The 17,500-nt window shown below is 32.0% G+C and overlaps 12 protein-coding genes and 1 non-coding gene; 3 read left to right on the forward strand and 10 right to left on the reverse strand. All coding sequences in view use genetic code 11, as the record gives it.

The window, feature by feature from the left end:
- Positions 1 to 1,586, reverse strand: part of ndhF (NADH dehydrogenase subunit 5) — a 2,247-nt gene extending 661 nt beyond the window's left edge. Inside the window, exon 1 of the mRNA in view lies at positions 1 to 1,586. This exon is cut by the window's left edge and continues 661 nt beyond it. Coding sequence (YP_247647.1) covers positions 1 to 1,586 — 1,586 coding nt within the window.
- Positions 1,587 to 2,226: 640 nt separating this feature from the next.
- rpl32 (ribosomal protein L32) lies at positions 2,227 to 2,391 on the forward strand. Its single transcript has one exon. It carries the CDS (start codon positions 2,227 to 2,229, stop codon positions 2,389 to 2,391), a length of 165 nt encoding a protein of 54 aa, YP_247648.1.
- Positions 2,392 to 3,286: 895 nt separating this feature from the next.
- trnL (tRNA-Leu (UAG)) lies at positions 3,287 to 3,366 on the forward strand. The gene has a single exon. It is a non-coding gene; the product is annotated as a tRNA-Leu (tRNA).
- A 104-nt stretch (positions 3,367 to 3,470) lies between these two features.
- ccsA (cytochrome c biogenesis protein) lies at positions 3,471 to 4,439 on the forward strand. The gene has a single exon. It carries the CDS (start codon positions 3,471 to 3,473, stop codon positions 4,437 to 4,439), a length of 969 nt encoding a protein of 322 aa, YP_247649.1.
- A 210-nt stretch (positions 4,440 to 4,649) lies between these two features.
- ndhD (NADH dehydrogenase subunit 4) lies at positions 4,650 to 6,152 on the reverse strand. Its single transcript has one exon. The coding sequence runs from the start codon at positions 6,150 to 6,152 to the stop codon at positions 4,650 to 4,652; it is 1,503 nt and encodes a 500-aa protein (YP_247650.1).
- A 148-nt stretch (positions 6,153 to 6,300) lies between these two features.
- Positions 6,301 to 6,546, reverse strand: psaC (photosystem I subunit VII). The gene has a single exon. The coding sequence runs from the start codon at positions 6,544 to 6,546 to the stop codon at positions 6,301 to 6,303; it is 246 nt and encodes an 81-aa protein (YP_247651.1).
- A 257-nt stretch (positions 6,547 to 6,803) lies between these two features.
- On the reverse strand, positions 6,804 to 7,109 carry ndhE (NADH dehydrogenase subunit 4L). Its single transcript has one exon. It carries the CDS (start codon positions 7,107 to 7,109, stop codon positions 6,804 to 6,806), a length of 306 nt encoding a protein of 101 aa, YP_247652.2.
- Positions 7,110 to 7,333: 224 nt separating this feature from the next.
- Positions 7,334 to 7,864, reverse strand: ndhG (NADH dehydrogenase subunit 6). Its single transcript has one exon. It carries the CDS (start codon positions 7,862 to 7,864, stop codon positions 7,334 to 7,336), a length of 531 nt encoding a protein of 176 aa, YP_247653.1.
- Positions 7,865 to 8,241: 377 nt separating this feature from the next.
- On the reverse strand, positions 8,242 to 8,724 carry ndhI (NADH dehydrogenase subunit I). Its single transcript has one exon. The coding sequence runs from the start codon at positions 8,722 to 8,724 to the stop codon at positions 8,242 to 8,244; it is 483 nt and encodes a 160-aa protein (YP_247654.1).
- An 80-nt stretch (positions 8,725 to 8,804) lies between these two features.
- Positions 8,805 to 11,022, reverse strand: ndhA (NADH dehydrogenase subunit 1). One transcript has 2 exons: positions 10,482 to 11,022; positions 8,805 to 9,343 (listed from the first exon to the last, which is right to left on the reverse strand). The coding sequence occupies exons 1-2, from the start codon at positions 11,020 to 11,022 to the stop codon at positions 8,805 to 8,807; spliced, it is 1,080 nt and encodes a 359-aa protein (YP_247655.1).
- A 1-nt stretch (position 11,023) lies between these two features.
- Positions 11,024 to 12,205, reverse strand: ndhH (NADH dehydrogenase subunit 7). Its single transcript has one exon. The coding sequence runs from the start codon at positions 12,203 to 12,205 to the stop codon at positions 11,024 to 11,026; it is 1,182 nt and encodes a 393-aa protein (YP_247656.1).
- Positions 12,206 to 12,308: 103 nt separating this feature from the next.
- rps15 (ribosomal protein S15) lies at positions 12,309 to 12,581 on the reverse strand. The gene has a single exon. It carries the CDS (start codon positions 12,579 to 12,581, stop codon positions 12,309 to 12,311), a length of 273 nt encoding a protein of 90 aa, YP_247657.1.
- Positions 12,582 to 12,978: 397 nt separating this feature from the next.
- ycf1 (hypothetical protein) overlaps positions 12,979 to 17,500 on the reverse strand; it is a 5,640-nt gene continuing 1,118 nt past the window's right edge. The window contains exon 1 of the mRNA in view: positions 12,979 to 17,500. This exon is cut by the window's right edge and continues 1,118 nt beyond it. Coding sequence (YP_247658.1) covers positions 12,979 to 17,500 — 4,522 coding nt within the window.

The raw sequence follows: 17,500 nt of genomic DNA on the forward strand, positions 1-17,500 counted from the left end.
CTAACAAAAGGGCGCATTTTTTTTGTTACATTACTATTAAATGGATATATTGTTTTTTTCATCCAAAAAGAAGACCTTTCTTTATTATTCATTGTTAATAATGAGAAGAAAGGGAAGTTTTTTTTAATGATTTTTGATCCTTCTTTACCCCATAATGATATTGAATAAAGGGAGTTATTTGTTTTTCCACTGTAGTTTTTACAATAAAGGTTTAAATGTCCATCAAAAGTAAGTAAGTAAATGCGAAACATATAAAATGCTGTTAATCCTGCTGTGGAACAGGCGATTATTGCGAAAATCGGTGAATACAACCAACTATCATTAAGAATTTCATCTTTGGACCAAAAGCAGGCAAGGGGTGGAACACCACAAAGAGAAAGGGTACCTAATAAAAAAGCATTTTTTGTAATTGGCACATGCTTTGTTAAACCACCCATAAGAACCATATTCTGACTTTTATCTGGAGAATATCCAACAACCGATTCCATTGAGTGAATAATGGACCCCGATCCTAAAAACAACAATGCTTTTGAATAAGCATGAGTAATCAAATGAAATAAAGCAGCCTGGTATGACCCCATACCCAAAGCTAACATCATATAGCCCAATTGAGACATTGTAGAATAGGCTAAACTTCTCTTAATATCTTTTTGAGCAAGAGCTAAAGTAGCTCCAAATAGTACTGTTATTATACCTATCAAAGCTATTAGATTCATGATGTAAGGTATTGCTATAAAAAGCGGAAGAAGCCGGGCGACAAGAAAAATTCCCGCTGCTACCATGGTAGCAGCATGTATAAGAGCCGAAATGGGGGTAGGACCCTCCATAGCATCGGGTAACCATACATGAAGAGGAAATTGAGCAGATTTAGCAACAGCACCTGCAAATAATAGGACGGCGCACAAAGTAAGAAATAAGAAATTTACCTCATTATTATCAATCAAGTTATTGAATATTTGAAATAAATCCCGAAATTCAAAACTCGCCGTTGTCCAATAAAGACCTAAAATTCCTAATAATAAACCAAAATCCCCTACGCGATTAGTTACAAATGCCTTTTGACCAGCATTCGCCGCACTAGGTCGAGTGAACCAAAAACCTATTAATAGATAAGAACACATTCCACCCAATTCCCAAAAAATATAAATTTGGATCAAATTCGAACTAGTAACTAATCCCAACATTGACGTATTGAACAAACTCATATACGCAAAAAATCTCAAATATCCTTGATCATGAGACATATAATTGTCACTATAAATAAGAACCATAATTCCAACAGTCGTGATTAATATTGCCATAATACAAGTAAGTGGATCGATGAAGTAGCCCAACTCTAAAGAAAAATCATTATTGATAGTCCAAGACCATACATATTGATAGATATAACTAGTATTTATTTGATCAATAGACAGATAAACGGCAAAAATCATAACTATACTTAACAATAAAATACTCGGAAACGACCACAGACGTCGAAGGTTTTTGGTTGCCGTCGGAAAAAGTAGAAGGCCCACTCCTATTAAGATAGGAATTGGAAGTGAGATGAACGGTATGATCCATGAATATTGATATGTATATTCCATAAAAAAGTATATTAAATTCCTAATTAATTTTTCTGATTCACCAGCTCTTATCTCTTTTCAAAAGGATCAGTTAATAACAAATTCAAATATCCAAAACTTAAATAGAATTTTATTCTTCCATTCTTAATTTTTTGCCAAATACTTCAAATATTTCAAGTCACGAAGTTCCAACTGTTCAAATAAGATGATCCACTGAAACTATTAATGAACACACCCATTACTTTTAAGTCAAATTTTTTCACAAGATAGAAACTGCAAATTTTCTTTATTATTTAGTATGCATTACAAAAATTCCCCGCTCTAGAGCAAGAAAGAATAATTAGACCAAAAACACTATTTTATTTTGGTATCAATCATAAAATAAAAGACAGTCTACAAGTTGATCCATTAAAATAAGACTTCTTTGTATTAAATTCTACGAATCATTAAACAATTTTTGTTTTTTGACAAAATAACACTATATATATATTGTTTTTTCTTTGTTTCTAATCTAATAATTTAGAATTTTCGATAGCTATATTAGGAGTATACTCTAATTTCAAGAATAAATGGATAATAAATAGTAAAGAACAATTCATTTTGAACAATAGATGTCTTTCACACTCAACTATAGTAATAAATAATCAATTATAATTTTGTAATGGCACTTCCAAAAAAGCGCACTTCTATATCAAAAAAACGGATTCGGAAAAATATTTGGAAAAGCAAAGGGCGTCGGGCAGCGCTGAAAGCTTTTTCCCCAGCAAAATCTCTTTCAACGGGTAATTCAAAAAGTTTTTGGGGGGACAAATCAAATAAATACTGAAAGATTGGAATAAGCTGAATTGGTTTGACTCAAAAAACACCTTAGTAAAAGTTCGTTTATAATTTATATATATTAAATAAGATAAATAATTAAATAAGATAAATAAAGATAAATAATTAAATAAGATAAATAAGAATTTTTTCTTTTATCAAAGCAATTAGTGGAATTTCCCTAATGTTTTGAGCAGATAAATATGAAATCCCTTTTCCTTTTTGTAGGCTATGTAAAAAAAAAAAATAGACTAAATCTTTCGTTTACTCAATTAAAAAATAGAAAATGTTACTTTTCTGTTCAAAGAATAAAAAGGGTTGACCTTTCTTTTTCATATCTTTGTTTTATCATTTTCGGGATGGGGAAAATATGAATCCCCATCGCCCCACTAAACCAAAAAGTTTTTCTTCATTTTTGATTTTATTATATATTTTCGATATTATATATAATATCGAAATATAGAAAGTAAACTGAAACTCTTTATTAAAAATTTAATAAGACATTGAAACGACGACATTAGTTGATTAAGTTAAAACCTTCTTTTTTTAATTCTATGAACCCTTACCTTATTTCTTTTGTAGAAATCATTATTACTATTATAGAATATATCCCACCGAATACATAATGAAATTGGTTTGCAAAATTCTATAAAAGAATTATTAAATGAAGAAAATGGACACCTTAAATTCTTATTGAAATAAATGAAATCGGATAAGATTTTTATTGGAAACGCTCAAATCTCCTATTTTTTTCCCTTTACTTTAATGAAATTATCGTTTAAAAATAAAGAGTTTTTTATCCACGATAAATATTTTTTACAAAAATATTCCATTGAATTGAAAATTCATTCGATTTTTTCAATCTCGACGATTGAATAATAATAGGTTATTATGATTTCGAGAAAGCCGCTATGGTGAAATCGGTAGACACGCTGCTCTTAGGAAGCAGTGCTAGAGCATCTCGGTTCGAGTCCGAGTGGCGGCATGCCATTTAAAATTATAAAAAAAAGTTCTATAATATAATAAATTCAAGTCCCAGATATTAATTCAAATAATTGAATTGAGGGACCTTTCAATTTTTTTTTTTTTATGATATTTTCAACTTTTGAGCATATATTAACTCATATATCTTTTTCGGTCATTTCAATTGTCATTACAATTCAGTTAATAACCTTATTAATCAATGAAACCGTAGGACTCTATGTTTCGTCAGAAAAGGGCATGATAGCTACTTTTTTCTGTATAACAGGATTATTAGTTACTCGTTGGATTTATTTGAGGCATTTACCATTAAGTGATTTATATGAATCATTACTATTTCTTTCATGGGCTTTCTCCATTATTCATCTATTTACGTATTTTAAAAATATAAAAACCATTAAGTGTAAGCGCAATAACCGCGCCAGTACTATTTTTACACAAGGTTTTGCTACTTCAGGTTTTTTAACTGAAATGCATCCATCCCCACTATTAGTTCCCGCTCTCCAATCTCATTGGTTAATGATGCACGTAAGTATGATGGTATTAGGTTATGCCGCTCTTTTATGTGGATCATTATTTTCAGTAGCTCTTATAGTGATTACCTTTCAAAAAGCTATAAGAATTTTTTGTAAAAACAATAATTTATTAAATGCGTTATTTTCCTTTAATGAGATCCAATCCATCAACGAAGGGAACTATTTTGTAAGAAACACTTCCTTTTTTTCTTCGAAGAATTATTATAAGTCTCAACTGATTCAACAATTAGATCATTGGAGTTGTCGTATTATTAGTCTAGGGTTTATCTTTTTAAGCATAGGTATTCTTTCAGGGGCAGTATGGGCTAATGAGACCTGGGGATCGTATTGGAATTGGGACCCAAAGGAAACTTGGGCATTTATTACTTGGACGATATTCGCAATTTATTTACATACGCGAACAAATAAAAATTTTGAAGGTGTAAATTCCGCAATTGTGGCCTCTATGGGTTTTCTTATAATTTGGATATGCTATTTTGGGGTCAATCTATTAGGGATAGGGCTACATAGTTATGGTCCGTTTACATTAACATCTAATTGAATTCATTCAAGAAAGGGCCTGACGACCACAAACATGAGAGGGTATAGACTAGAAAACTGTGATTCAAATGGTTCTCACAAAAGCCAAATGTATGAGGAAGTCCAATTCATTTTTTTATTTAACTTAAGAAAAAAGACTTCTTTTTTTTATTGTGCAACGAACGATTAAAAAAAATTATTATAGTATTGCTGTTTCATTTTTTTATGAAAACTATCTAGCAAAATAATTAGATAAAATAGCTTCGACCTTGTCAACTGATAATGAGAAAACAAAATCTGGATAAATACCAATACCTATGACAGGTATAAGGATAGAGATCGCAACAAACAATTCTCGTGGTCCCGAATCAAAAAAATAAGAATTTTTAGCATTAAAAAGCTTATATCCATAGAACATCTGGCGTAACATAGATAATAAATAAATGGGAGTTAATATAATTCCAATTGCCATTACCAAAGTAATTACCATTTTTGTCATTAAAAGATATTTTTGGCTGGTAATTATTCCAAAAAAGACTATTAATTCTGCAACAAAACCGCTCATACCGGGCAATGCAAGGGAAGCCATCGATAAGATATTGAAAGTCGTAAATATTTTTGGAATTGGGATAGCCAGTCCTCCCATTTCATCAAGATAAACCAGACGTATTCTATCATAACTTGTTCCCGCTAAGAAAAAAAGCGCAGCGCCAATAAATCCATGAGAGATTATTTGTAAAATAGCTCCATTCAGTCCCGTATCGCTTATAGAACCAATTCCTATAATTATGAAACCCATATGAGAGACGGAGGAATAAGCTATTCTTTTTTTTAAATTGCGTTGACCCGAAGATGTTGAAGCTGCATAGATTATTTGAATTATGCCTACTATGATCAACCAGGGTGAAAAGATAGAATGGGCGTGGGGTAATAATTCCATATTGATCCGAACCAATCCATATGCTCCCATTTCTAATAAGATTCCGGATAGAAGCATACAAGTACTGTAATGTGCCTCTCCGTGGGTATCTGGTAACCATGTATGTAAGGGTATAATCGGTGATTTGACAGCAAAAGCAATAAGAAATCCGATATAGAATAGTATTTCCAGTGCTATAGGATACGATTGATTAGCTGATGTTTCAAAATTTAAAGTTGGTTCATTAGAACCATATAAACCGATACCCAGAACTCCCATTAACAAAAAAATGGAACCTCCCGCAGTGTACAAAATAAACTTTGTAGCTGAATACAACCGTTTCTTTCCGCCCCACATCGATAGAAGTAGATAAACGGGAATTAATTCGAACTCCCACATGATAAAAAATAGTAAGAGGTCTCGAGCAGAAAATGATCCTATTTGACCGCTATACATTGCTAACATTAGAAAATAGAATAATCGGGAATCTCGAGTAACTGGCCAAGCCGCTAAAGTAGCTAAAGTGGTGATAAACCCCGTCAGTAAAATGGGTCCTATGGAAAGTCCATCGATTCCAATCTCCCAGTAAAAATCCAAAAAAGGGATCCATTTATAATCCTCCATCAATTGGATTAATGGATCGTCTAATTCGAAATGATAACAAAACGCATAGGTTGTTAGAAGCAGCTCGAGTACACAGATACATATAGTATACCATCTCATTACTTTATTTCCTCTATGAGGGAAAAAGAAAAGTAATAAACCCGCAAATATTGGAAAAACTACAACTGTTGTTAACCAAGGAAAATAATTCGTAGTAAAAACAAGATACACTTGGACTAAAAAAACCCATGTTCGAAAATGAAATAAAAAAAAATATATATATGTATATTTATTTTCGAGCACGAGTTTTTGTCGGTAAAAAAGAAATCAAATGTATTCAAGGGGGCTTTTAGAGGACGTATCAATAAGCTAGACCCATGCTTCGAGTTGTTTCATGCCATAAATAAACGCGAACACTCAAGAAATCCGTCGGACAGGCAGATTCACATCTCTTACAACCAACACAGTCTTCCGTTCGTGGAGCCGAAGCTATTTGCTTAGCTTTACATCCGCCCCAAGGTATCATTTCTAATACATCTGTGGGGCAAGCTCGGACACATTGAGTACACCCTATACATGTATCATAAATCTTTACTGAATGTGACATTGGATCTATAATTTTTTTTAAGACCTAGAAATTTTCGGATCGAGTAAATTTGTAAATGAATTATATATTTAGATACCAGATGAGTCAATAATTTATCAGAATTTTGATAATAAATCTACTTTCAGATTAACTCATGCGATAGGACCAAGATACTTTGAATTTTTACGTTTTCGTAAACATTATAATGGATTACGTATGATACAGATAATTTTACTTGATGAATATAATAATTTATCTCATAAATAAATAAATAAATACTACTTATTCAACAAATTCGATTGATTGATACGAGTTGATTTTCTGTTACGATAAGTTGACGAAAGAATAGCTGGGCCAATAGCTGCTTCAGCGGCTGCAATAGCTATAACAAAAATTGAGAAAATATTCCCTTTTAATTGGCGACTATCAAAAAAATCAGAAAATGTTACGAAATTCATATTAACTGCATTCAGTATAAGCTCAAGACACATAAGGGCCCTAACCATATTTCGGCTCGTGATCAATCCATAGATACCGATAGAAAATAAATAGGCACTTATAATAAGTACATGTTCGAGCATGATTGATCAACTCCTTATCAATTCCGATTCATTTCAATATGAACAAAAATGTAATAGATTCAATTCAATTGACAAAAAAAGTACAGAACAAGGGAATATATTGTTAATCGATCGAATAAAAGAATTTTGAGTTTAGACCGAAAAATTCTTCAATATAGAATTGAAGGGGAATGTGTGTGATAACATAGAACAAAGTTTAATTTATGCTATTTCTAACTAAAGATTTATTACTGGCGAGCCACGGCAATTGCGCCGATCAAAGCAGCTAAAAGAATGATCGAAATGAGTTCAAATGGAAGAAAAAAATATGTTGATAAATAAATTCCAATTTGTTGACTATTACTTATTAAATCTTGCTCTAGAATCTGATTTGATCGTGTAGTCCAAATAATACCATACCATGACGTATCCACAATAGTAGTCATTAGTGAAACAAAAATACTTGTACAAACCAGAAAAGTAACTCCATTCCCAACGGTCCAAAGATTAAAATCTTTGGAATATTCTGAACCCTTCATGAACATCACAGCAAATATGATTAAAACATTTATAGCTCCCACGTAAATAAGGAGTTGCGCAGCAGCTACAAACTGGGCGTTTGCTAGAATATAGAATAAGGATATAGAAACAAGAACCAGTCCCAACGAAAAAGCAGAATAAATGGAGTTGTTAAATAATAGTACTCCCATACTTCCTAATATAAGACCTGATCCCCACAAGACTACAAGAAAATCATGTATCGGTCCAGGCAAATCCATTATATGTGGTAAAAAAAGAGATAAATAAATCTAAATGTTTTTCATGACCTTATTGATCTGACCAGGAAAAAAAATGTATAATCAATTCCTAATTAAATCTTAAGGGGTGTGAATTAATGTAGGTACAGTTATTGTATTAATCTTAGTCTTGATCTGAAAGAGTAGAGTAGATTGAAACTATATATTTCGAAATATATAGTTTCAATCTAAATTAAGCTGCAATTCTCATGAATCAATAGTTTGGAGTTGTAGGTAGTGACCAAACAAACAAAACGAAAGAAACCTCATTTCTTTAGATCAAAACGGAACCTTAGTAATTTCCAATTACTCTTTAATCAACAGATTTACTTATTTTAAACTTAAATTTGAGGCAAATTCTAATTCAAAATTGTTCTAATTGTATAATCATCAACTACTGACATCGGTAAACGACCCAAAGAAATTTGATTATAATTCAATTCGTGACGATCATAAGTAGAAAGTTCATATTCTTCAGTCATTGATAAACAATTTGTTGGACAATATTCAACGCAGTTACCACAAAATATACAGATCCCGAAATCAATACTGTAATTAAGCAATCGTTTCTTTCGAATATCCGTTTCCAATTTCCAATCAACAACGGGGAGATCTATAGGACATACACGAACACATGCTTCACAAGCAATGCATTTATCGAATTCAAAATGGATTCGACCGCGGAAACGCTCCGATGCTATTAATTTTTCGTAAGGATATTGAATAGTTACAGGCAAACGATTTGCATGGGATAAAGTAATCACGAAACCCTGACCAATGTACCTTGCAGCTCGTACTGTTTGTTGACCATAATTCATGAACCCAGTTACCATAGGGAACATATTGGAATATCTCTAAAGAATTTTATGTTTGTTTCTTTCTCTTGTTTGAGCAAGTCGTGAATATAGAATATGGTATTCCTTTACAGTGAAAAAAGTTGAAAAGAAGTTGTTAATAATAGATTACCGAGAGATATAGGTAAAAGAAATTTCCATCCGAGATTTAATAGTTGATCTATTCTTAGTCGGGGTAAAGTCCATCTTGTTGCTATAGAAATGAACAAGAACAAATAAGTTTTCGCTAATGTAATAAAGATACTAATTGTCATTCCAAAGACTTCATACACTTTATTTATTTCAAAAAGTTCATAACCTAATATGTATGGAATAGAGATATCCCAACCACCCAAGTAAAGAACAGTTACAAATAACGAAGAAACTAATAGATTTAGATAGGAAGCAACATAAAATAAACCAAATTTTATACCCGAATACTCAGTTTGATAACCCGCTACTAATTCTTCTTCTGCTTCTGGTAAATCAAAAGGTAATCTCTCGCATTCTGCTAAGGAAGAAATTAGAAAAATAACAAACCCTATAGGTTGACGCCACAAATTCCAACCCCAAAAACCATATTTTGATTGAGCCTCAACTATATCAACGGTACTCGAACTGTTAGATAATCATAGTCGGTAATAACATCACTGTTCTCATCGCTATTACAGAACCGTACATGAGATTTTCACCTCATACGGCTCCTTGAGGGCCTTAAATAAATCTAAGGAGCGTATCGGGATTGTTTATCTTGCTATGTCTTTTTTTGTAGATACTATAAATAAATCTATCGTGTTCCCCAATTAACCCAATAGAATTCTGTCTGTTATAATAATAAAGAAAAAGTTACTTCTGAATGATCTCATCCTTAAAAAAAAATTTCTTTGTTGAGTAATAACTTAATTCTTCACTAAAATACTATTTATTATAAATATCAATATTATTATAAATATCAATAACCCATCGTTTTCAATTACGAAAAAAAAAAAAAAATTGGCTATTCCATTAGTTCATGAATTCGGACATGAATTCTATCTCTCTGAATAGGGAGATAGCAAAGAAATGCATATAGTAATGGAGATAAGAAACAATAAAAAATATCTCTTTTTTGTTGTAATTGGATTCTTTCCATTTTTTTTCGTTCCTATTCTTCTTTCTGAGAAAAAGGGTACTTACTAAATAAGGGATTATTTCGTTTCGGATAGTCATTTATTTAATGGGTGGATAGGCGTATACTCTGGATCGGAATAGTGGGGAGTACTGCCTGATCATTTCTACAAACTTAAAGCCCCAATTCGTATTCGTTTTATATTATGCATTTTTTCAAAAATGTCCTTCTCTCTCTTTTGGATAATTTTGAAAATCTCCATTACTAATCCTTTGTATATCTTGGTGTTTCTAACCATCCACTCATTTTTGCTCAATCGGCTGTGTTATGGTAATACACATATGGTAGTACATAGAGATAATAGTGAAAACTCAAACCGGTTGATCTTTTGAGTCCGCTTCAAGACAGGATAGACCCAATCTTGGGGCTCTCTTGCGCCTATATTTTTTTCTGCTTAACTCTTATACATAGAAAATGAGACTCAATATTTTGACTGCTAATTTTTATTTATATAAGCTGTTTTCTTTCACTCATATAACTATCTGATTTAGTTCATTAATCCAAATAATAAATATAAAAATGAGGATATCTTTTCAACTGCATTTCAACCCTTTTCTCGAAAAAAAGTGGGAGAAGTTTATGTCTCAACGAATCACACGTAGAGATATTGATAATACACATAGAGTTAATGGTATTTCATAACTAATTGATTGAGCAGCAGCTCGTAGACCACCTAAGAAGGAATATTTATTATTGGATCCATATCCTGACATAAGAAGTCCGATGGGAGCAACACTTGAAATGGCAATCCATAAAAAAACACCGATAGGGAGATCGGCTAAAACAAGGCGATAACCAAAAGGAATTACTGAATAGCTTAGTAAAATTGATATGACTGCTATGGATGGTCCGATACTGAATAAACGAGTATCACCTCTAGATGGAAGCAAATTTTCTTTAAAAAGTAGTTTTGTACCATCTGCTAAAGCTTGAAGAACTCCCAAAGGACCAGCATATTCAGGTCCAATCCGTTGTTGTATTCCTGCGGATATTTCTCTTTCTAACCATACAATTACTAGTACGCCTATGGTGATTCCAATACAGTAGTCCACATAGGGACAGTACCATAGATTCATAGAATCTTTAGAATCCATCTCGAAAAGAATGGATATCTGGGACTGTGATGTATCAATTATCATTTTAACGATCAACTTCTCCCATAATGATATCTATGCTACCTAGTATTGTCATAATATCAGCCAATTTCATTCTTTTAACTAACTGAGGAAGAATTTGCAAATTGATAAAACCCGGCGGGCGAATTTTCCATCTCCAAGGAAAACCACCCTGATCCCCTATCAAAAAAATGCCCAATTCCCCTTTGGGGGCTTCGACTCTCACATAAAGTTCTTGTTTCGCCAATTCAAAAGTTGGCGAAGGTTTTTTACTAATGAATCGATAGTCAAAGTCATTCCATTCCGGAGACCTTGCTCGATCAAAAGATCGTATTTCTAAATTTTCATAAGGTCCCCCTGGAATTCCTTCCAAAGCTTGTTGAATAATTTTTACGGATTCCGTCATCTCAGCAAGTCTGACTAAATAACGAGCTAATGAATCGCCTTCTTTTTGCCACTGAACTTCCCAATCAAATTCGTCATAACACTCATAACGATCAACTTTACGAAGATCCCATGGTATTCCGGAAGCTCGCAGCATTGGTCCTGATAACCCCCAATTTATGACCTCTTCTCCAGAAATAATACCTACTCCCTCAACTCGTTCTAAAAAAATAGGATTTTGTGTAATAAGTTTTTGATATTCAGCAACCGCTGTCAAAAAATAATCGCAGAAATCCAAACATTTATCTATCCATCCATGAGGTAAATCAGCCGCGACTCCCCCGATACGAAAAAAATTATGCATCATTCTCATACCGGTAGCTGCTTCGAATAGATCATATACTAATTCTCGTTCTCTGAAAATATAGAAGAAGGGAGTCTGTGCGCCAATATCCGCCATAAAAGGGCCAAGCCATAACAGATGAGAAGCTATACGACTCAACTCCAACATAATTACTCTGATATAGCTGGCTCTTTTAGGGACTTGAATATTTCCCAACTGTTCTGGACCATTTACGGTTATTGCTTCTGTAAACATAGTAGCTAAATAATCCCAACGTGTTACATAAGGTAGATATTGTATAATTGTTCGGTTTTCTGCAATTTTTTCCATCCCCCTGTGTAAATAACCCAATATTGGTTCACAGTCAATAACATCTTCACCATCCAAAGTAAGGATGAGTCGAAGAACACCGTGCATTGAGGGGTGGTGAGGTCCCATATTGACTATCATGAGGTCTTTTCTTGTAGCTGGTCCATTCATAAGTTTTTCCTCGATTCATCTTTCCATGAATTGCTGAAAATGAAAATAAGTTCATAAAAATTCAAGATCTAATAAATCAAATAATTCAAAATTACTTTTCAAATTACTGAGTTTTTGACTCCCGAATATCCAATTGATTAATTAATTCTTTATAACGCATTTTATTTTTCTTTGATAAATAAGAAAGTAATCGTTGGCGTTTTCCGAGAATTTTACGTAGACCTCTTTGAGATAAATAGTCTTTTTTGTGCAATTCCAAATGTGAAGTAAGTCTTCGTATCTTATTGGTGAAACTGACTACTTGAAATTCAACGGATCCTCCATTTTCTTTTTTTTCTTCTTGCGAAATAACTGAGCTGAATGAATTTTTTACCATAAAATGAAATCTCCTTAGCCTCCTTTTTTTATTTTTTTTATAAATTATTAGTGATCAGTAATAATAATGTTACTCATTTTAATTTGATATACACAATAATCTTACTTTGATTAAGAATTTCTTTTTTTTTTTTTTATAAAATTTAGCAATTCAATTTTTGAAAATTGTATTTAGATAGGTATACAAAAGTCTGGTATATTTCTGCATGCACAAAAAATATTTAGACTGCAAATTTGAATTTAAAATGAAATAAGAATATTTTCTGGATTCATTTCTAAATCGAATAGATACGTCATTGAATTAATATCGTCTATCAGAATCTAAGAGAGTGCCATATGTGTATTTCTTTGTCCTCATATACCATATATGGTACGGGCAATATAGCAAAAATGTAGCATTAACGAATTTTCAATTGTGGATACATATGGATCCTTAGCATACTAAAACGACTGCTATTATTGGTATCAAACCAATAACGATTCATACAAGCTAGATTTTCTAATCGATAATTGGGCCAAAGAAATAACTTTAAATTTTTTAGTTGATTTTGATATCTATCAAGATGTTTGCTTCTTTTATCCAAAACTTGATCATCTGTTTTCACCTTATTTCCATCGTCAAATGCTGTATTTCTATGGATATCATTTTTATTCCCAGAATTGAAACAAATTAGAATTCTAAACTCTCTCCGACCTCTAGGGGATAAGATATTTTCCGGAACAAGCAAATCATAATGATTGCTGGTTCTATTTTCAGTCCTTTTTTGATGTATTGCAATGGATTCAGCAAAACTCCTCTTATAAGGATAGCCTTTTTCTTGATATCTTTGATTCAATTGGTACTTATTCTTCTGAACTAATGAAATACCTATGGTTTGAGACATAATAAATTTTCCATCATTTTTTAGAGACAGACGAACGGGTTCGATAATAAATATTCCCTTTTCAAGTAACTCGTGAAAAGTTATATCGTCCGACGGAGGTAGCAGGAACTCCAGACTGAATTCGTTATTGCGAATAGCGGCTAGACTAAGTTTTTTGAGATCTAGCCGTCTAAGCATGAAAGAAAATCCGTTGAGGTTCATGAAAAGGCTTTTACTTATTTCGGGATTAGGCCAGTTCAATTGAAAACGAAAATGGCCTGTTCGGAGTACACCAAGCTTCCCTTCGATCTTTTTCTTGGATTGCTTTTTCTTTATACCTTTTTTCACATCTGCTCCCGCAGAATCTTTTTGAAGATTTTTTGTGTGGTTTGAGAGAACTGAGTCAACACCCTCTTTGGCCACAGATTCTTTTTTTGCTTTATTTCCATTTTTCTTTTCAATGAGTTTTTTTTTACTAAAAATTTCATTTTCATTCAAATCGAAAAGAAGTGATTTGATTGGTATCATCCATGGCTTAATCTTATATGCATTATAAAGTATCAAAAATTTTGGAAAGAACCACTTAGGGTTCGAATTCGATCTGTAACGACTTATTTTTTTTTCACTCATTCTCATCCAATCAAAAAAGATTTGTTTTTTATTGTTGGATGGGTTGCTTTTTTTATCTTGATTAATTGTGAGATAAAACAATTCTTTCTTTTTTATTTTTCTAATTATTTTCTTATTTATTTTTTGAATTAGTTCAAAATTCTTAACCCCATTTTGAGTATTTTTTTTACTGTTCGTGTCAGACTCATTATGTCTCCAGACTCGTATATCGCCCTTATTTTTAATAGAAAAATGCAGCATTCTCCAATCAAAATATTTTCTATCCATAGTTTTTTCCAGACCTCTAATATTAGCTTTCACTGGATAATTATTTTTCACTAGATATTTATCGATAGGGAGATCAGTCAGTATATCAAAAAATTTGCATTTATCCTTGTTGTACTTATAACAACTTTCTTGATTATTTTTTACTTGTACTGGTAATTCATAAATATATGAATCTTTATTATCTTCATAATTAATAGATTTATATGATAAAGAATCATATATATATTTTTTTTTTTTTTTAGTCGGTAATGAGTAGTGTGTTTCAAAAGGATTTTGTTTTTTGTAATCAATTAATCCTTTTTTTTCATATGAATCACATTGGTTAAAATCTTTATTTTTACGATCTTGCTTGACTCTATTTCGCCATTTTTGGGAGAGTAATTTTGACCATCTAATCGGATATAAATCGAAGTTATAATGACCCCGTAACCAGTTTTTCCATGGATTTATCATTCCAGAATTTTCAAGATTCTTTTGTTTCTTTTGTTTTAGATCGGAATGTAATATTTCGTGTGCTCCAACAACTTCAACAAAATAATCCTGTGTTTCATTCTTAAGAAAACGAGATGTTCCGTGATATTGAAAGACAGGTCTTAACTTAGATAAGTTAATAATTTTTGTTTGTGATAATTTGTAAAATAAATATGCTTGCGACAAGTATGATACGTCCCAAAACATCTTTAGATTCTGATTCTTTACATTCTTATTAGTAATATTCGAAAGTAACTTTTTGATAGTTGAAATAATTATACTTTGATTTGGTTTATCAATTCTTTCTTGATTTGCTTCATTATTGAAAAAGGATTTTGTAATTTTTGAATCTTGGCCATTAATCCTCGACATATTAATGATACCTTGAAAGATATCTATGTATATGTTTTGAACAAAAAATTTTAGAAACTTATACGATTTACGAATAAATCGTACATTTCTTTTTTTTAATATCTTTAAAATATTTTTCTGAGATTCAAATATTTTATCATAATAACTCATTTTGTTAGGACTAATATTTATTTTTGTATTTAGCAACTCTTTTTGCCTGTCTTTTTTCATTTTTTCAATTATTTTTAGCATGGTGTTTATTCTATCAGTCAACTCTTTCATCTTTCGTTCTCTCAATGACAAAATTATCGAATCTATAGACCCAGACGAGCTTTGGATCATTCCATTACTTATTATTGAATTGTTTTCTTTTTTAGCTTCAGTCAACTTGTATATTTCTTTCAATTGCAATAATAGAATTGGGTTTCTTTGCCAGAATTCTCTTAGTCTTTTTTTTATAAATAAAATGGGTTTGATGACCCATTTTTCTTTTGCAATATTAATTTTTCTAAAAACCTTTTTTCTTAAACGTAAAAATATTCGAAAATACTTCGTTCTCCATTTTTTTAATTGTTGTTTTTTTTTTTTTATGAACTCTCTTAACTCTATTAAGTCGGATTTAAAAAACAAGAATGGGTTTTCGGCAGACCCAAAAGGCTGTTCAGTTTCCGTTCCAAAAACTGTTAAAAAACAAAAATCCTTTTTTTCTATCTTTTTTGATCTGTGCCACGATTGCAGACGAAAAGGAAATAAGATCTTTATTTGAATACCGTCTGTTAACCAATTTTGGGGAAATTCGTTTTCTGCTAATGGAATAGCATTATATGTGCACTTTACATATATTTCTTTTTTCCAATTTTTAAAATCCTCAAAAAAGTGAGGAGGTGACAATAATAGTATACGGGTAAGGTTGGCAGCTATTATCACTGAGGGTAAGATAATATATTTTCTCAAAAATGCTTGAGTTATTAACAGAGAACCTCTTACTAGTTGACCAAATCGTATGCTCTCCCAGAGTTCTGCTATTTGTATATGTTTTTCTTCCTTCAGATTTATCGATTCTTGATTTTTTTCGTTTTTCAGATCTTCCCTTGTCTTTTCTTCTCCATTATTCGAAATAGGCAATTCTGTGTTTGTCCGTATCCGAAGTCTATCAAGTTTTTCCATTAGTCTAGGAATATAAATACAAAAATCAGAAAAAAAAAAATTGTGTCTGCCCAAGAAAAGATAAGAATTTGCACCTTGAAACAGTTGATACATACCCATTTTACGTCGTTGAGCACGCATAGAGCCTTTGATTATCTCTCGACGAAAATCCCATTGCTTGGCATAGCGTATAATAGCCTGTTCCATTGGTTCGTCCTTTGGTTCGTCCTTCGACTTAATCTCATTAGTCGAAGTCGAAGTCGAAGCAGGAATAGAAGTTGAAGTTGAAGTCGAAGTCGAAGTCGAAGCAGGAATAGAAGTTGAAGTCGAAGCAGGAATAAAAGTTGAAGTCGAAGTCGAAGCAGGAATAGAAGTTGAAGTCGAAGTCGAAGTCGAAGCAGGAATAGAAGTCGAAGTCGAAGCAGGAATAGAAGCAGGAGTAGAAGTAGAAGTAGAAGTAGGAGTAGAAGTAGGAGTAGAAGTAGGAGTAGAAGTAGGAGTAGAAGTAGAAGTAGGAGTAGAAGTAGGAGTAGAAGTAGGAGTAGAAGTAGAAATCTTCTTAATTTTGTTAAGGTCACTTAAAATTACTACGCGTTTGCATTTTCTTGAACGAATTTGATAATCTAACACGAGCTCTCCATCGGTTATGTCGTACACTTGTTCTATCTCCTTGATTAACTTGTATGACCAGCGAGGAACTTTTTTACTGATTTCTGTTAGGTCAATCGAGTTTTGATCACTTGCGTTAGCCTTGTAAGGAATTGTAACTCCATCGAAGAAACCGTTGTTATTATTACGAATGATAGCATGAATCTTATTTGTCCAAATGTTCTCACTATCATTTTTTCTAGAAGTTTCATTTAGCATTGAGAATCCTAAAAGTAAATTGATTCGTCTCCGGTAAGGACCACTCAAGAACGGATCATATATTTTTGGTAAATATTCTTTTTTAGTTTCATCATTACATATACATAATTGAGTCCTTTTTTGCAGTACATCTCCAACTAGAGTTGGGGATCCCTTATCGAGAAGTAGAATTCTAGTTATAACTATTTTGTTTAAAATTCTTTTTTTTTGTTCATTCAAAGACTTCCAAGGATTATCGAATTCATCATAAAAAAGTTTTTCTGTTGAAAACAAAGATATCTTTTTTTCTATCAGTTCGAAAAAAGTTGCTACACTAGGTGGATAT

The sequence above is a fragment of the chloroplast genome of Cucumis sativus, assembly GCF_000004075.3.
Source record: "Cucumis sativus chloroplast, complete genome".
NCBI lineage: Eukaryota > Viridiplantae > Streptophyta > Magnoliopsida > Cucurbitales > Cucurbitaceae > Cucumis > Cucumis sativus.